We start from the raw sequence: 15,512 nt of genomic DNA on the forward strand, positions 1-15,512 counted from the left end.
CGAGAAAATGAAAATAACTTGGGTTGTTGTGGAAAAAATTGTGAAAATAATGTGAAAAGAGTAGTAAAAAAGTGAGTTCACAAGAGTCAACTTTCAGCAAACATGGCACAAGTCAACATTCACAGTGTAGATGTGCGAGCAGCAGAGAAGAGAATGACTGATGAACAGCTAAGTTTGCCAGACCATTAAAATTAGAATATCGTACAAACCCTAAAAAAAAATTCGTATCTCGTTCACCTTTATGAAAAAAATATCGTACATTAATTATCTTGGCAAACATGTACTAATATTGTATGTTTTCATATTTCCTAATATAACAAATAAAAAAAAAACATGTCTAATACCGTAAATATCACACTAATATTGCAGTGTAATAATTTTATATCTTTAAATTTTACTTTTCTATAATAAAATTCAAATAAAAATACAAAAAAGTGTTTTACTCATATTTGTGAATAATGTGCATTTTGCAAATCTAGTTTTTCACGTAAAGCTCCCTGTAAAGCAGACTTGAATAATTTCAAGGGAAAAATTGTTCTGGGGCCGGGTATCGATCCCGGGACCTCTGGTTGAACGTACAAGGTGTGCAAATATGTGTTGAGTATTGTTGATTCAACCAAATGAGCTACCCAAGAACTCTTAAGTCACACAGAGTTTGTGTGCACTCGATGTGGGGGTCTGGCGTTTTGTCAGCCCACTCGAGTTGTGTGGATATAAAGGGGAAAAATTGAGATGGTGTTGGGTGGAGTACCGAAGCCGAGAACAATTTTTCCCTTGAAATTATCCAAAGTGTATTTTGTTTCTCTTCTCAAGCTTTTTAGCCACATCCTACCTATGTCGACTCAAAAATAATGCATATAAAATTGAAAATATTTTATTTTATAGACTAATGTATATATATTTATCTCATTTACTCGTATATGTATTTTATACTCCTCATTCCGTTCTAAAACCAACAAAATCTCCTTCACCCCTTCCCCCCAATTGGGAACCACACAGCGCTTTAAATTATATTAGTGTGTCACAGGATTTTAAATTACACCTTTATTGTATTGTATTGTATTTATGTACATTCCATGGTATTCGTACATTGCTTCATAGCTAGAATATAGAACATCTCATCAAATGAAGAAAAAAATCTTAATAGTACTATAAAGTCTTAATTATAGTCGCAGTCTAGTTGAAATATATATAGAAGAGTTTTACAATATAGTCTACTAGCACAACACAAAGTTTTAGTATCAATACTTAATAGAACACTGAAATATTCATGAAGCGTTGTTGATGTCATGAATTCACTTACAGAAAAGAAGGCGTGAGAAGTTACAAACTTCTTTAATTTGGCCCTAAATAGTCTTATGTTTTGAGTTTCATTTTTTATATCCATAGCGAGGCTATTAAAAATTTTTACCGGTACTGCCATATAATGCACTCATTTTTGATAACATGATAGACTTGCCGATGGAGTATGAAAGTCATTTTTTTACGCGTATTTATGCTATGAAGTGTTGAATTAGTAACAAAGTTTTCACGATTACATACAAGGAAGATTATTAGTGAAAAATTATACTGACAAGCCATGAGCATTATTTGTAGTTTTTTGATTCCCTAGATTTGACACCTACTATTATTCTAATTGCTCTTTTTTTGTAGTAGGAATATACTGTTACTGTCTGTGGAATTTCCCCAGAATATTATTCCTAAACTCATTACTGAGTAGAAGTATGCAAAGTATATTGTTTTTAAGGTATTGATATTTACTATCTCTTGCATAGATATAATAACAAAACATGCTGAATTTAGTTTGGGGGTAATTTCTTTAATATGATTTTTCCAATTTAACACATTATCGATTTGTAAGCCAAGGAATTTGGTTGTTGTTGTTTCCATTAGGAACCTGTTATTAACCCAGATATGCCTATTGTCTTTTCAAAAGGACAGTGGTCAATGTTTCAAATTTCGCTCCCTACAGTTAAAACACTTGTTTTTTCACAGGTGTCACTATTACTGGTCCTACTTAAGGCTTGGTAATACTGGTAAAGTGAGTTCTGTTCATTGTTGAGTTTGAGATGTGGATGTGAGAGTGGTTCGTTTATTTTAGCTATGGTATCTGAAACGCAAACCAGATATGAAAGTTAAATATTGTTACAGTTCGAAATTATTTTACAAATGGTTATAGATCAAATTACTCCTAATAAACATTAATATTACGTGAACCCACAATACGTCTGACATATCTATTCATTGCAACATTACAATGACGAAAACTTATGTGTCCTTTTAAAAGGAAAATAGGAATATCCCCATACATTTTGAAATTGTGTCTGTCTCTTTTCAAATTCTAGTGGATTTTCTCTCCATGAAATGCTATCTATGTTTGAAAATTATGCTACAAGCGAAATTTCATCTGAAATACAGACATATCACTATAATGCTGCCTACAAATACCACTGAAGACGTAACAGACGAGAATTCAGGGGACAAACATGATGTAACACTTAATAATTTACCCGGTTCACAGCTTGCAGCAAGAGCAGAAATATTTCAGCATAACATTCTTGTTGAGGAGGGAGAGGGGGGGAGGGGAGAGAGAGGAGGAGGAGGAATGAGGTGACAAATTTGTTACATGTGGAGAGCAGACACAAGATCATAGCAATGTTTGTTTCTGCGAACACAGAAAGATCTGTTTACAAGTAGAAGACTGGTGATGTTCTGGAGGGAGGTAATGAATGGACATAAGTTTCTATTGTTTTTCATTCAGCATTTTTGGAAGAGGCCTTATTATCGTAAATTTATCATTTCTATCTTAATTGCCATAGTCACAACACGGTAGATTTGAGAAAATGAACTCAAACCTGTCTCAGCAATGCCACAGCAATTGCTTCATTATACATATCGTCACTTCTCTCCCAATATTATAACCTCCTCCTCGAAACTTCAACACTATTTTCGCCTATTACGTCATTTTCACATATCAATAGCAATACAGTACTACTCAATGACGATAGCATTCTACAGCTAAAATGAATGTAGCCACAATGAATAAATTGATCTTCAGAATAATATTAGTAATAACAATAAAATAACAATGTAATGGTTTTGTTAATAATAATAATAATAATAATAATAATAATAATAATAATGATATTGTTTCCTTTCATATAAACATAGTATACAATTATTCTTCCTCAAAATATATGCTCATTTGCCTATTGTCCTTTGAAAAGGACACCTGTTTCTAGCTCAACCATTTACTTCTAGAATGTTTCAACACTATAAATGTACTTCAATTATATACTGCATTAAATGGGATTTGTAAAATTCACGAAAATTGCAAAAAAATATTTCAGGCATATCTGAGTTAATTATTGGGTTTGATATTTGCAAGGTTGAATTTTGACCGGATTTAAATTGGATTATGCTATTTTGTTACAATTTAATACTAATTTATTGGCTGAGAACCAATCACACGTGTACCACATGTTGAAAAATATTGAAAAAAACGCTGCTTTAGAGCAAAGCAAAGGCTAATATTTTACCTAGATGAGTCCTGGATAGACACCAATTTGACTTCCCAAAAGTGCTGGCAGAAAGGAAAAGATGTTAGAATCATTATAAAAGAAAACAAGTTCAAGAGGCTTACAATAGTACATATTGGTTCCTTAAGTGAATTTCTTGATGGCAGTCTTCTCATTTATAAAGATGGCTCAACTACTGGTGACTACCACAGAGAGATGAACGTCACCAACTTCGAGAAAGGCTGAGGAAGCAAGTAATTCCAAACTTGCCACCTACGTCTGTGACAGTGCTTGACAATGCACCCTATTATTTAGTGCAAGTCTTCCAGATAACAGACAAAGAAAGAAATTGTCGCTTGGTTAAAGAGGCATGGCATTCTTTGTGAGGAAAAGCTGACCAGAACAGCTCTTTCTGATTTAGTGGATGCTAAAGACCGAAAGAAAAATTCTACACAATAGATGAGCTTCTAAATCTTCATGGGAACTTTGATCTCGTAGCGAAAAACATACACTGTTTTAAGTGAGAGTAACATTTTTTAATACTGATATATAATGTTTCAGAAAGTAAGAAGTAACATTTAACTGCTAATTCACATAATATTCAAAATGAATAGTCTATGTCTATATTTGTATTTTATATTGCTTAAAGTTCATGAATATAGGCTTGACACTATCTCCATAGAGCACAATCTTGTTTTCCTTTGGGAAATTTCATTCTGCCTCTGTTGTGAATAAAGAGTGTTTCTTGTATGCTAGTACAGTGAAACCTCTCCTTACGGACACCTCCAAGATACGGACACTCCTCATATATGGACAGATTTTTATGTACCAACTGAAATAATATAGAAATAATCATAAATTAAACTCTCGTTTACGGACACTCTCAGATATGAACAGCTGTTTCACAGTCCTAAAGCTTGCTTTACCTCCTGACTGCGAACAGAACTTGGATTTCAAGACCTAATGTGTTACAATAATGGAAAATTTAGTTTTGAGAACTGTACAGAAATTCCTTAACGTGAAACATAACATAAGGGTCTCGTAGGCTACCACTAGCCTAGCTGGCTACCCCTTGTTAGCTGGAAGCGGGTGGATAAACAAAGTCATAAAATTTAACCTGTCTGATGGATCCAAGGTTTCTGTGATCGTGAAATTGTATTCAACACATGATGAGACTAGTAGGATTATTCTCTTCACTTCAATCAGTTGTTCTGTTTCTAGAGACATGGCACCTGAACGTAAAGGTTAAGTTAAAAACTGTAAATTACAGTACTGCATAACTGTAGACCTAGAATAAAATTGCATGGCACAATACTGTATTTTCCTTTTTCAATTTTATCTACTGTAGTTCAGAGTTGCAAAGAATTTACTGTAGTACTGTATACTGTATTTAGAATTAAACTACAGTAATACATTACATTTAAAGCGTGAAGGGATACATAATGCATATTATAAATTTACTTTTAGATTGGGGAGCCTCCCTCCCAATAAAGGACACCTTCCAGATGTGGACAGATCGTTACGTCCCTTCAATATCCGTAAATGAGAGGTTTCACTGTATTAACTATTGTGAAATGCTGTCAACATGTCTCAGTTATCACTTATCACAATTATACCATACTCAGACTTGGAAGCCCAGCTTGCTACTAAACATGGTCCTACAGTATCTGCCAAACAACATTCATTTTTCTGTTTTTAACGATTTGCATTTAATGAGGCTTTGTTCACCCTCACATAAAATAAATTTATCACCTTGGGTGGTGCAGTCGGTATAGTGCTGGCTTTCTGTGCCCACCAAAGTTGCAGGTTCGATCCCGGCCCAGGTCGATGGCAGTGCTTAAATGCGATAGGCTTATGTCAGCAGACTTACTGGCATGTAAAAGAACTCCTGTGAGACAAAATTCTGGCACACCAATGATGCTGATATAACCTCGACAGTTGCAAGCATTGTTAAATAAAACATAATTTAAATTTAAAATAAATTTGTAGGCTCAAACACATCATAATAAAAAATAAAAATAGTAATCCTATCAAATCGAAAAGAACTTGCTATTATATATGTAGATTAAACGAGTGGATTTTTACCAAATGGCAGATCTCTAGTATCTTATTAACCTGGTAGAACAGTGGTACAATTTTCTGGCTCCACATCTACAGTGGCTTTTTATCCTGCTGTTATCAATGTATTCTGTATTATGAGTTAGAGTTCATGATGGACAAAAAGTATATATTAGTTTGTAACACTCTATGACAATGTAAAAGTATAAACAGTATGTACTGCAGTGGAATCCCTCATACCTGGCACTCAGATGTCCAGCAATTCTAAAACAATGGCACTTTTGAATAAGGTAAATTAAAATACGAGGAAGAGTCCGTCAATAAGCTACAAATTGAAGTAGTGACCTACATTTTTTAATGAGGCACCTGAAGCTATCACTACATTGTAGTATCATAGATGTTTGCAAAAGCAAAACAAAGAAACGGTCATCTAGACTGCCAGAAATGAGGCCGGAAGCCGCTATACACAAATAGCTATTATGTAATACATACTTACTCGTCTCCTAGACAAATGGCAAAATAGCTACTTCATGACCTCAGCCCTTTCCAAGATAGCTAGTTAGCAATCTAGGTAGGTTTGGGAACAGCAGTTGCAATATGGCGGCAACTCTGCACGAGTGTACCAATTATGTCTTTAAATAACCTATAACATAGTTTTCCAATTAACTGGTAAAATCAATTATCCAGCACTGGCTTTGTCCCATATTTTCTGGATACAAGAGATTCTATTTTAGTGGATTTACATAAGGTTTCTAAAGTTAAACTCAATCTTTCAAACTGAAAATGAAGAAATTTTCAACTCTAATCATTAGACCACCATGTGCCCTACCTTCATATTTTATGTTGCTTTCCTCCACTGCTAATCAACTCTGACCCCATTGTAACAATTTCATACAGTAACATATACAGTATGGATGTCTACCTTGCACTTACAAGTATCTTTCTCAAACACAACATTAGAGAAAAGCATTGTTTTGAGAAACATTAAACTCAGAAATTTTGTACAAGGAAAATATTTGCCAGGAGCAATATTTACAACAAAACATTAGAAAAGGGGAACATACTAAAAGGTGTTACTATACTTACATCTTTGGTATGAGCACTGATATAATTTGCTGTTTCACTGTCATCAGCACATTTTGTGAGCCATTTCTTAATAGTTGCACAATCAGTTGGGGCATGATAATCTGTTCCACATCGGAAACTGAAAACATGAAATCAAACATAAGGCAATACGAACAACAGATAAAACAAAGAAAAGCATTATGATATTAGAAGACATTGCTGGGATTTTAGAAAAAAATTTAACATACGAACGCACGCATGCACACACACAAATCTGCTTGCACAGTACACATTACATAATAATAGATCCTACATTGTGTTTAGTGACATTGATAGGCCAACATCGCACACACTATGGATCAATGTGTGGAAAACGCCCTGAACCTACTAGTGACTGTGACGGAAAAAAAGCAGCAATTTGAGGAATGATTTAAGAAAAGATATTCTCACATTTGTAAGTGACATTAGAAAATCATTTACTAAGCTAAAGAGTGAACTGGAAGAAAAAGAGAAACGAATTAGTGAATTGGTTGTGAGCGAAGCTGAATATAAGTCAAAGGCAACAGCTGATGCAGCAAATGAGCACCCTCGCCTTCATAAACATCCTGCGTCATCTGCCAGTGGAATGAGAAGTTATGCTGCACTTCGTAGCAACGAACCGGACATGGAAATCGAGGCGAAATACAAACTGTTCGTGAAATCTGAGCATAATGACTCTCCAGAAGCACTGAAATGAATTTTGAAACGCAAAATTAACCCAATTGAACTGAAAGTTGGAATAACCTCTTTGAAGTCATTGAGAGACGGATGACTATTAATCGAGTCTCGACGTCAGGAAGATCGATATTCTAACTAAGAAGATCGATGAAGAGTGTAGTCAACACCTGGAAGTGAGTGCTCCTAAGCTTCGAAAACCACAAATTACTTTTACAACATTCCAGAAGACGTCGATCTACAGAATATTGCTGGGATCATAGTATCCAAAAACCCAGAGGTTAATCTGCCTGAAGAGTCCATCCAGGCAAAATTTGTTTACAGGAACAAACGAAATGGTAGGAATCTCGTTGCAGAAGTGGACACTACAATATGGGGGCTACTTTCGGGGCAGAAGCTGAAAATAGGATGGTAGCTCTGCAGGGTTGAAGATTACATCAAAATTAATCGATGTTTCCGGTGCAGTAAATTCAATCATAAAGCTGTAAATTGCTCAGGTGAAGAGACATGTTCTCCACGTGCTGGACAGCATAAATTAAAGGAATGAAAGGCAACTCAAGAGGATTTGAAATGCATAAATTGCATTATGTATAATAAGTATAATAAGGCCGAGAAATTGCGAGAAAATCACTCCTTCATGGACAAGAACTGCCCATATCTACAAACACTAAATCAGGAAATGTAAACAAAACACAGAATATTAAAATGCATTGGCGGCTCCTGTGTATTTCTTAAGAGGAGGAAAGAAGGTAACAGGACGAAATGACACCTTCTTGAATGAAACATGCTACAAATTAGCCAAGATGCACACATGTAAGACCAGGTAGTGTTGGGGTTGGCCTTCCCTTCTGTATAGCAATAATCTGTTCTTGTAAACTGAGTTTCCTAAATTTTCCATAAAATATGTTTTCACTTCCATTCATTGTTGAATAATTGCACAAATTAACAATTACAAGGAAATTCACCTCGCAGCATTTTTCGAGCACACTATAGCATCACACGTGTTGGAAGAGACTATAGCAACTAACACGTAATTGGAACCGCGGAAATGGGAATGGGAAATAATTTGAGGAAAGCGAGAATACTGCACCCACCCACATGGTCTGTGTTGCCACATGTACATTTTACAAGTTCAGTATTACATGCTTTTCAAGAATATCAGTTCTTGTAAAGTCATACTACCATTATTGTTCAAAGTTGCCGGTGCCCAATTTTTTAAGTTAAAAATAATGTAGTTTGGAGTACCTACTTACTTTCAATTTCAAATATATTTGTACAAAACTGACAACTTGGCTGTTGCCCTGTTTAGTACACAATGAACACAAGTGAATTTCAGGGGCCAAAAAGATCTGCGATACTAACGTAGAATTACTTCCTCTTTGTTTTATATAAACACGACTTTAACTTTCAAATATCCTTGAAAGTTTCAAACCATGAATAGTAGCCTATATAAAGTGCAATGAATAAGATTTTTGATTTATAATTAAAAAAAAAAAAGTTTATGTGGTGTCTTTCATAGCGTGCGTTAAAACTGTTTTTATTGTGCCTCCTCCTAGATGTGTTATAGTCTGGTTGAATGCAAGATCGTTAGATGGCAGCGGTAGCGAGCTTGCTGCACGACCAGTTCGGTTTCTATTTCCCTGCCCATGCGCTGATTCAGAGGAGGATCTCCTCCCTCTCCGTTCATTTACTCGCTTTAAAACTCTGCTTCTTTCTCTGGCTGCTAGTGCGCTGTTGTCTATGTGTGCTAACTGCAGTAAAGGAGGAATGGATTGGCTTTCCTCCACACAGACAATCTCGCATCTTTCTCAATGTTTCTAACAGCACATGAGCACGCATTGTTTAAAACTCGATCAACCGAGGTTTTCTTATAGCTGTGAATTTAAAAATTATCGAATCTTCCTTGAATTTCGAGGCACATATTTTATTTGGTATTTACTTCCAAAAATGTGAGGAGGACGTTCCTCCCTTCCCTCCCCCGAGGAACCGCCACTGTTAAAATGGCTAATGGAAATGGAAAAATTAAATGTGTGCAAATTAATCTCCAACACTGTAGAGCAGCTACAGATAATCTGACAGAAATAATGAATTTAAACAGTATAATAATAATAATAATAATAATAATAATAATAATAATAATAATAATAATAATGGTTTATTTAACCCGGTAGAGTTAAGGCCATACAGGCTTCTCTAACACTCAACCAGGAGTAAAACTGCGTTACAAAAAAACACTACAATTTTACACATGCAACTGAATAAGATAATAATAATATAATGTAAGCAACAAGTAATATATAACATATAGAAAGAAAGAAAAAAGCATAATAAAATGTGAACAGCAGATCAAAATAAATGAGACATACAAAGTATAAAAATATAAGACAATTGATGATTATGATGATGATGATGATGATAATAATAATAATAATAATAATAATAATAATAATAATAATAATAATAATAATAATAATAATAGTATAGATATAGCATTTATACAGGAGCCATACCTAATAAATAATAAAGTGGCAGGCATAACCCAAAATTATAAAATCTTCACATGTGGAAACAAAAAGAGGGCAGCAATACTAATAGCAAATAAACAGATTGACGCTATATTGTTATATCAATTATCAGACGAGGACACGACAGTAATAGAAATAATTCATGGCGACCTACATTTCTATGCTGTAAGCATGCATCTAGATATCACAACTGACATTAATACTGAATTTTCAAGAGTAGATAACATAGTTTCAATTACGAAAGGAACAGGACACGATGTCACTACCAACGCAAAAGGGAAAATAATGGATGAGTATCTCAATTCAAATCACCTATATCTAATTAACTAGGAAAGCGACTGTACCACATTTGAAAGTTAGAGAGGCAAAAGTAATATCGACCTACCAATAGCCAATGGCCAGCTACAGTCAAGAATGAGCCAATGGGGTATCCGTAGTGAAGAAAGTTGTTCAGCTCACTGATACATAACATTCAGTACTGCACAACTTAGAGCACAAAACACAGTATTCAATTTTCAAGGAACAAAATATATAATAAAAGAAGTACACTTTGATAAATTTGAAGACCTCCTAAAAATAATTTTCAGCAAAAATCCCTGGGTTGGTAAACAGAGATGAAGTAGAAGACTTGGATGAGGAATGATGTAAACTGGCAAGCATAGAAAGGGATACCGAAAAACTTTTAACGAAACATGACCAAATAATAAACACAGCAGGCAGGAAATGTTTTAAAATGTGCAAGCCAACACAAAAATTATTTCGGAAAAAAAATCTGTTCCCTGGTGGACTGACGAACTAACCATCATGCGAAAGAAAACAAATGCACTCTGAAGACGATATCAGAAAACAAAACACGACGAAAACCTAAGAGCAATCAGGAAAATTCAATACATAGAGGAGAGAAAGAAATATGCAAGGACTTAAGAACTGAAAAGATACGCTCCTGGAAACAATAGTGTACCGTAACACAAACAAACAATCCTTGGAATGCAGTGTACTGCATGTCGTCTGGAAGGATAAGGAAAATACAACCTTTAACTACTTTAAGGAAGCCTGATGGTTCTGTAACGTCGACTATGGAGAAAACTCTACACTACATGTTAGAACACTTTGTTCCAGAAGACGACGAGGAAGAATATTCTGAATACCACAGAAAAATCAGGGAGGAAAGCAATAGATCGATAGAAACTCAGAATGACAGAGACTTTACTCAACAGGAAATAAAATTAATCTTAGTAAGGATGGACATTCAGAAAGCACCAGGAGAATATGGTTTAACTAGTAATATATTGCTTCAAGTTTTTGAACTATTCCCAAGATACTTCACAGACATCTATAACGTCTGCTTAAAAAGTGCAGCTTTCCAAAGAACTGGAAGAGGGCAAAATTAGTTCCAATTGTGAAGCCAGGGAAAGAAGGTACCTCAGAAGTGACGAAATTTCGCCTTATAAGCTTATTGAATACGGGATGAAAAGTATTGGAAAAGCTTCTAATTGCTAGAATAATGCATCATGTGTATTCCAATGGTCTACTCAATGAGAGTCAGTATGGTTTCACGTCATATAAAAATACAGTAGATGCCACGATGGTGGTAAAGGAGTATGTGAAAGAGAGTGTGAGCAATGGTCAATACATAATCCTAGTGAGTCTTGATGTCCAAGGAGCTTTCGATGCCACATGGTGGCAGAGCATTTTGAAGGTCTTGAGAGATTTTGAATGTCCGGCTAATCTGTACAACCTCACCAAAAACTACTTCAGTCAGAGAAGTGCATTTACGTCTGTAAATAACACTGAAGTGGAAAAACATGTGACAAAAGTCTGTCCTCAAGGATTCTGTTGCCGACCTGGATTTTGGAACATCCAGTATGATTCTGTACTTAATCTCCAATACTCCAATCACAGTAAAGCTACTGCATTTGCAGACGATTTGCTGATAATAACAAACGTTCAAGCATGCTGGAAACAGAAAACTTTCCCAATTCAGAGCTACAAAAGATCACAAACTGGGCTAACAACAACAAAATAAGATTTGAGGAAAAGTCCAAAGTCATGCTGGTGACATGGCGAAGACGCAAAGACAAAGCAGCTATCAATATATTCAATAACAAAGAACTGAAACAAGTACAGACAATTAAGTGCCTCGGAATCACTATGGATGAAAAATTCAATTTCACTGCACACATCCAGAATAAAACAGATAGATCCATGAATTTGATTAACACCCTATCCAAATCCGCAAAACTAAATTGGGGATTAAACCACAGAGCACTAAGAACAATATATAAAGGAGTGATTTTGCCCCTACTATCTTATGGAGCACCCGTATGGATAGAGGCACTCAACATATCAAACAGAAAGAAACTTGAAAGAGTACAAATACTGATAAACATAAAGATTACAAAAGCATTCTGGACAACATCAACTGAGGCCCTTTGCATCCTGACTAGTTTGACTCCTATAACCATTAAGTTAGAAGAGATAGCTAAAAGCTTTATGACGAAAAAAGGACTATTAGGCAGTAACATTGAAAGACCTTTGGAACTCAGGGAATGGCCCCATCCAGTAGACTTTCCTGCTGTTGAAGACATAAAGCTAAATGAACTTTATGCTTACGAAATCTACACTGACGAAAGTAAATCCAATGAAGGAGAAGGTTCAGGAGTAGCAGTATTTTTCGACGGTGATCTCGTACAACAATCTAAATTCAGACTTCATGGTGAATGCTCAACTAACCAGGCTGAACAGTCTGCAATCCTAAAAGTGTTTCATATAGTTAATGATCTACAAAAACAGCACAACATTCCTAAGACTGCATCATGGTACTCAGACAGTAAGATCACCCTAGATTCCCTCCAAAGAGCAGGAACCACAATTCACTGATAGATGACATCAGAAAAAATATTGACTTCTTTAAGAGAAACAGGCTGGAACATAACCTTCAGCTGGGTTAAGGCACATATAGGAATCTTCGGGAACGAGCTTGCTGACCGCCTTGCCAAGAAAGCTACAAGGGAAGATACACTACACTACAGCAAGATCCCCATGAGTGGGGTAACAAAGACTCTGAGAGAAGAAAGCTTTGCAAAGTGGGAAAATCAGTGGCAACCAGCAAAAAACGGAGAGGAAACAAGAAGATATTTTCCACAACTCTCGCAGAGACTAGCACTGAACTTACCTCTTTCAGCTGGACTTACAACTATGTTAACTGGTCATGGAAGAATCAATGCATACTATCACAGATTCTGCATCGTACAAGACCCAACATGCAGTTGCAATAACAGTCAAGAAACAGTAGACCATATTTTACTTCAGTGCACGAAGTACAAATATTGCCCAAAACAAGTTGGAAAGGATCATAAATTTCAAAGAAGGAAGGTGGCCACCAAACAGAACTGATCTCATTACCAAATACTTAAAGGAATATTGTAAATTCATAAGAGAGATAGATTTAGAAAATAGGCAAAATGTATAGCAATAGGGAAATACAAATATGGAGAATAGTAAATACTAACTCAAGATAAACAAAATGTCGAATAGGTTAATAAAAATATAAAATAGAAATTTCAAATTATATAGAAAAAGAGTACACAAAATAGATTAAGAATGAGTAATAAATAGCAATGAATGCTTTAGTCTAGAGATTATATAGCAACACATTAAATTTGTCTCAAGAAGGAATTGAATTAAGTAAATGTAAATACACAATATAGGAACAAATCTCAAATACAATATCAGTGCATCTAATACTAATGTAAATATATACTATGCAAAAATGATTCATATGTTATTAAATTCTAGTAACTATCATAAAACTATATAGAACTATGACATTGTCTCATCTCATATGATTATAAGAAAATTGTAATCTTGTAAGCACAAACCAGACATGTAGTATTACTTATGTAATGGAGCAGGTTGTTCAATAAAAGGCATGCACGCACGCACACACAATCAGCAATGAGAAAGGAGAAGATCATATCATGGAAATAATATTGCATCTTGATGTCATATGGCAATGCTTGGAATGCACATGTCATTAACAACTCTAAAGAAACCATATGAATCCCTTAAAATCGACTTAAGGAAACAATGAATCTCATGATTGAATATTTCATACCCAAAGACAAGGAAAACAAAGACGAATATCACAGGTTCGAAAATGACCAGTGCCATTCTCGAAACACAAGATGACAGTGAATTCACACAGAAAGAAGGGAAATCATATCCTACAAGATATGGATCCTAAAAAAGGCCCCAGAAGAATACAGAGTAACTAGCAGAATCTTACTCTAGATGTGAACATTTTTCCAGATATATTATAGCAATCTAAAATATATTTTTTAAAGAGAACAATTTCCAAAGTGGTAGAAGACAGCAAAAATAGTAATAAATGGTAAAACCATGGAAAGAAAATAGCATAAAATCACCCAATCAGTATTTTAAATGCAGGAGTAAACTGCTGGAAAATCCAGGGTTGGGGGGGTCCTTGGCGAGATATTAAATTATCCACAAATCCCTAAAAGCCCAACCTCGAGTGGGTACCGGACGCATCGGCAGGCGGTTGATAGCCGAGGACCTGTATTGGGAATAGTGCGAAAACGATAGGCCTGGTCAGGCCTGTCTCTGAATATCAAATAAGAGACTGCAAACCAACTCTCCAACCCTAAGGCGTAATGCATTTCCGTGCTGATGGGGTGCATGGCACATGGGAGATGTGTCACTCACAGAGCCTCTGAGAAACTGGGCGACCTCTCGGAGTACATAGCCTTGCACTGGCAAAGAGGGCTCTGCCAGTGTGGACTGTTTAATTCCCCTGCACTCATGGGACCAAAAACGGACACAAGTACAACCATCCAACAAATTGAGATTGACCGAGGAGCCATTTCGGCAGACTTGGGAGTACAGCTTCTTCAGCGCAGACTGTTGAGTCCTTGACTGCAGACATTGCGAAAACGAGACTGCACTCCAAGAAGCTCTCAGAAGTTCAAAGGAAAAAACTCCTAAAGGAGAAAAAAATGAGAGGGTACATGGACAGTTAAGACTGTACAAAAAAACCTCTCCAAAAGTAAAAGAAATAGCGGGACCCAGTGGGGGGTTCAAACAGTAGCGGTTGGTGATCGAAATCCTTGGTGAGGCCAGATGCAACAAGTTTAAGTGCCTCCGAGAGGAAATGTTTATTCATGATAATAATTATTATTGTTATATTATTAATATCATTATTACTCTATTATTATTATTATTATTATTATTATTATTATTATTATTATTATTATTAATGAAAAATAATAATTTCACTCACAAAATAGGCTGTTATGCTGTGAGTTTCAGTGATTGTTTCAGTGTGATGAAGCAACCCATATTATGTGTTGAAATTCCCTTTTCTTTCTTTTATTTTTTCCTTGACAACAACAAACAAGGCCAATAGAAAAGTTTATTTTGCACCACATTACCACTTAACCTTTTATGTTGCCCATACCAGGATGCAATAGAAACTCGCGTTTTAAGATCATCTGTCAGAAAAATTGTCAGCGATGGCATAGGTATCTCGGTAGGCTCTCTATTTAAAACTTTCTTTCATTCAATATTATTTCTTGTCGAAAAAGGACACTCTAACAATGAATTAACTACACCA

At 35.4% G+C, this 15,512-nt stretch overlaps 1 protein-coding gene across 2 annotated transcripts in view; it reads right to left on the reverse strand.

Annotated features, from left to right (window-relative positions):
• Positions 1–15,512, reverse strand: part of ari-2 (E3 ubiquitin-protein ligase ari-2) — a 469,714-nt gene that overhangs the window by 198,190 nt on the left and 256,012 nt on the right. For both annotated transcript variants that reach the window (XM_069838008.1, XM_069838007.1), the window contains exon 6: positions 6,663–6,780. In XM_069838008.1, the coding sequence (XP_069694109.1) occupies positions 6,663–6,780 (118 nt within the window). The remainder of the gene's footprint in view (positions 1–6,662; positions 6,781–15,512) is intronic.

Source organism: Periplaneta americana, chromosome 10, assembly GCF_040183065.1.
Source record: "Periplaneta americana isolate PAMFEO1 chromosome 10, P.americana_PAMFEO1_priV1, whole genome shotgun sequence".
In the NCBI taxonomy this organism is placed as follows: Eukaryota; Metazoa; Arthropoda; class Insecta; order Blattodea; family Blattidae; genus Periplaneta; species Periplaneta americana.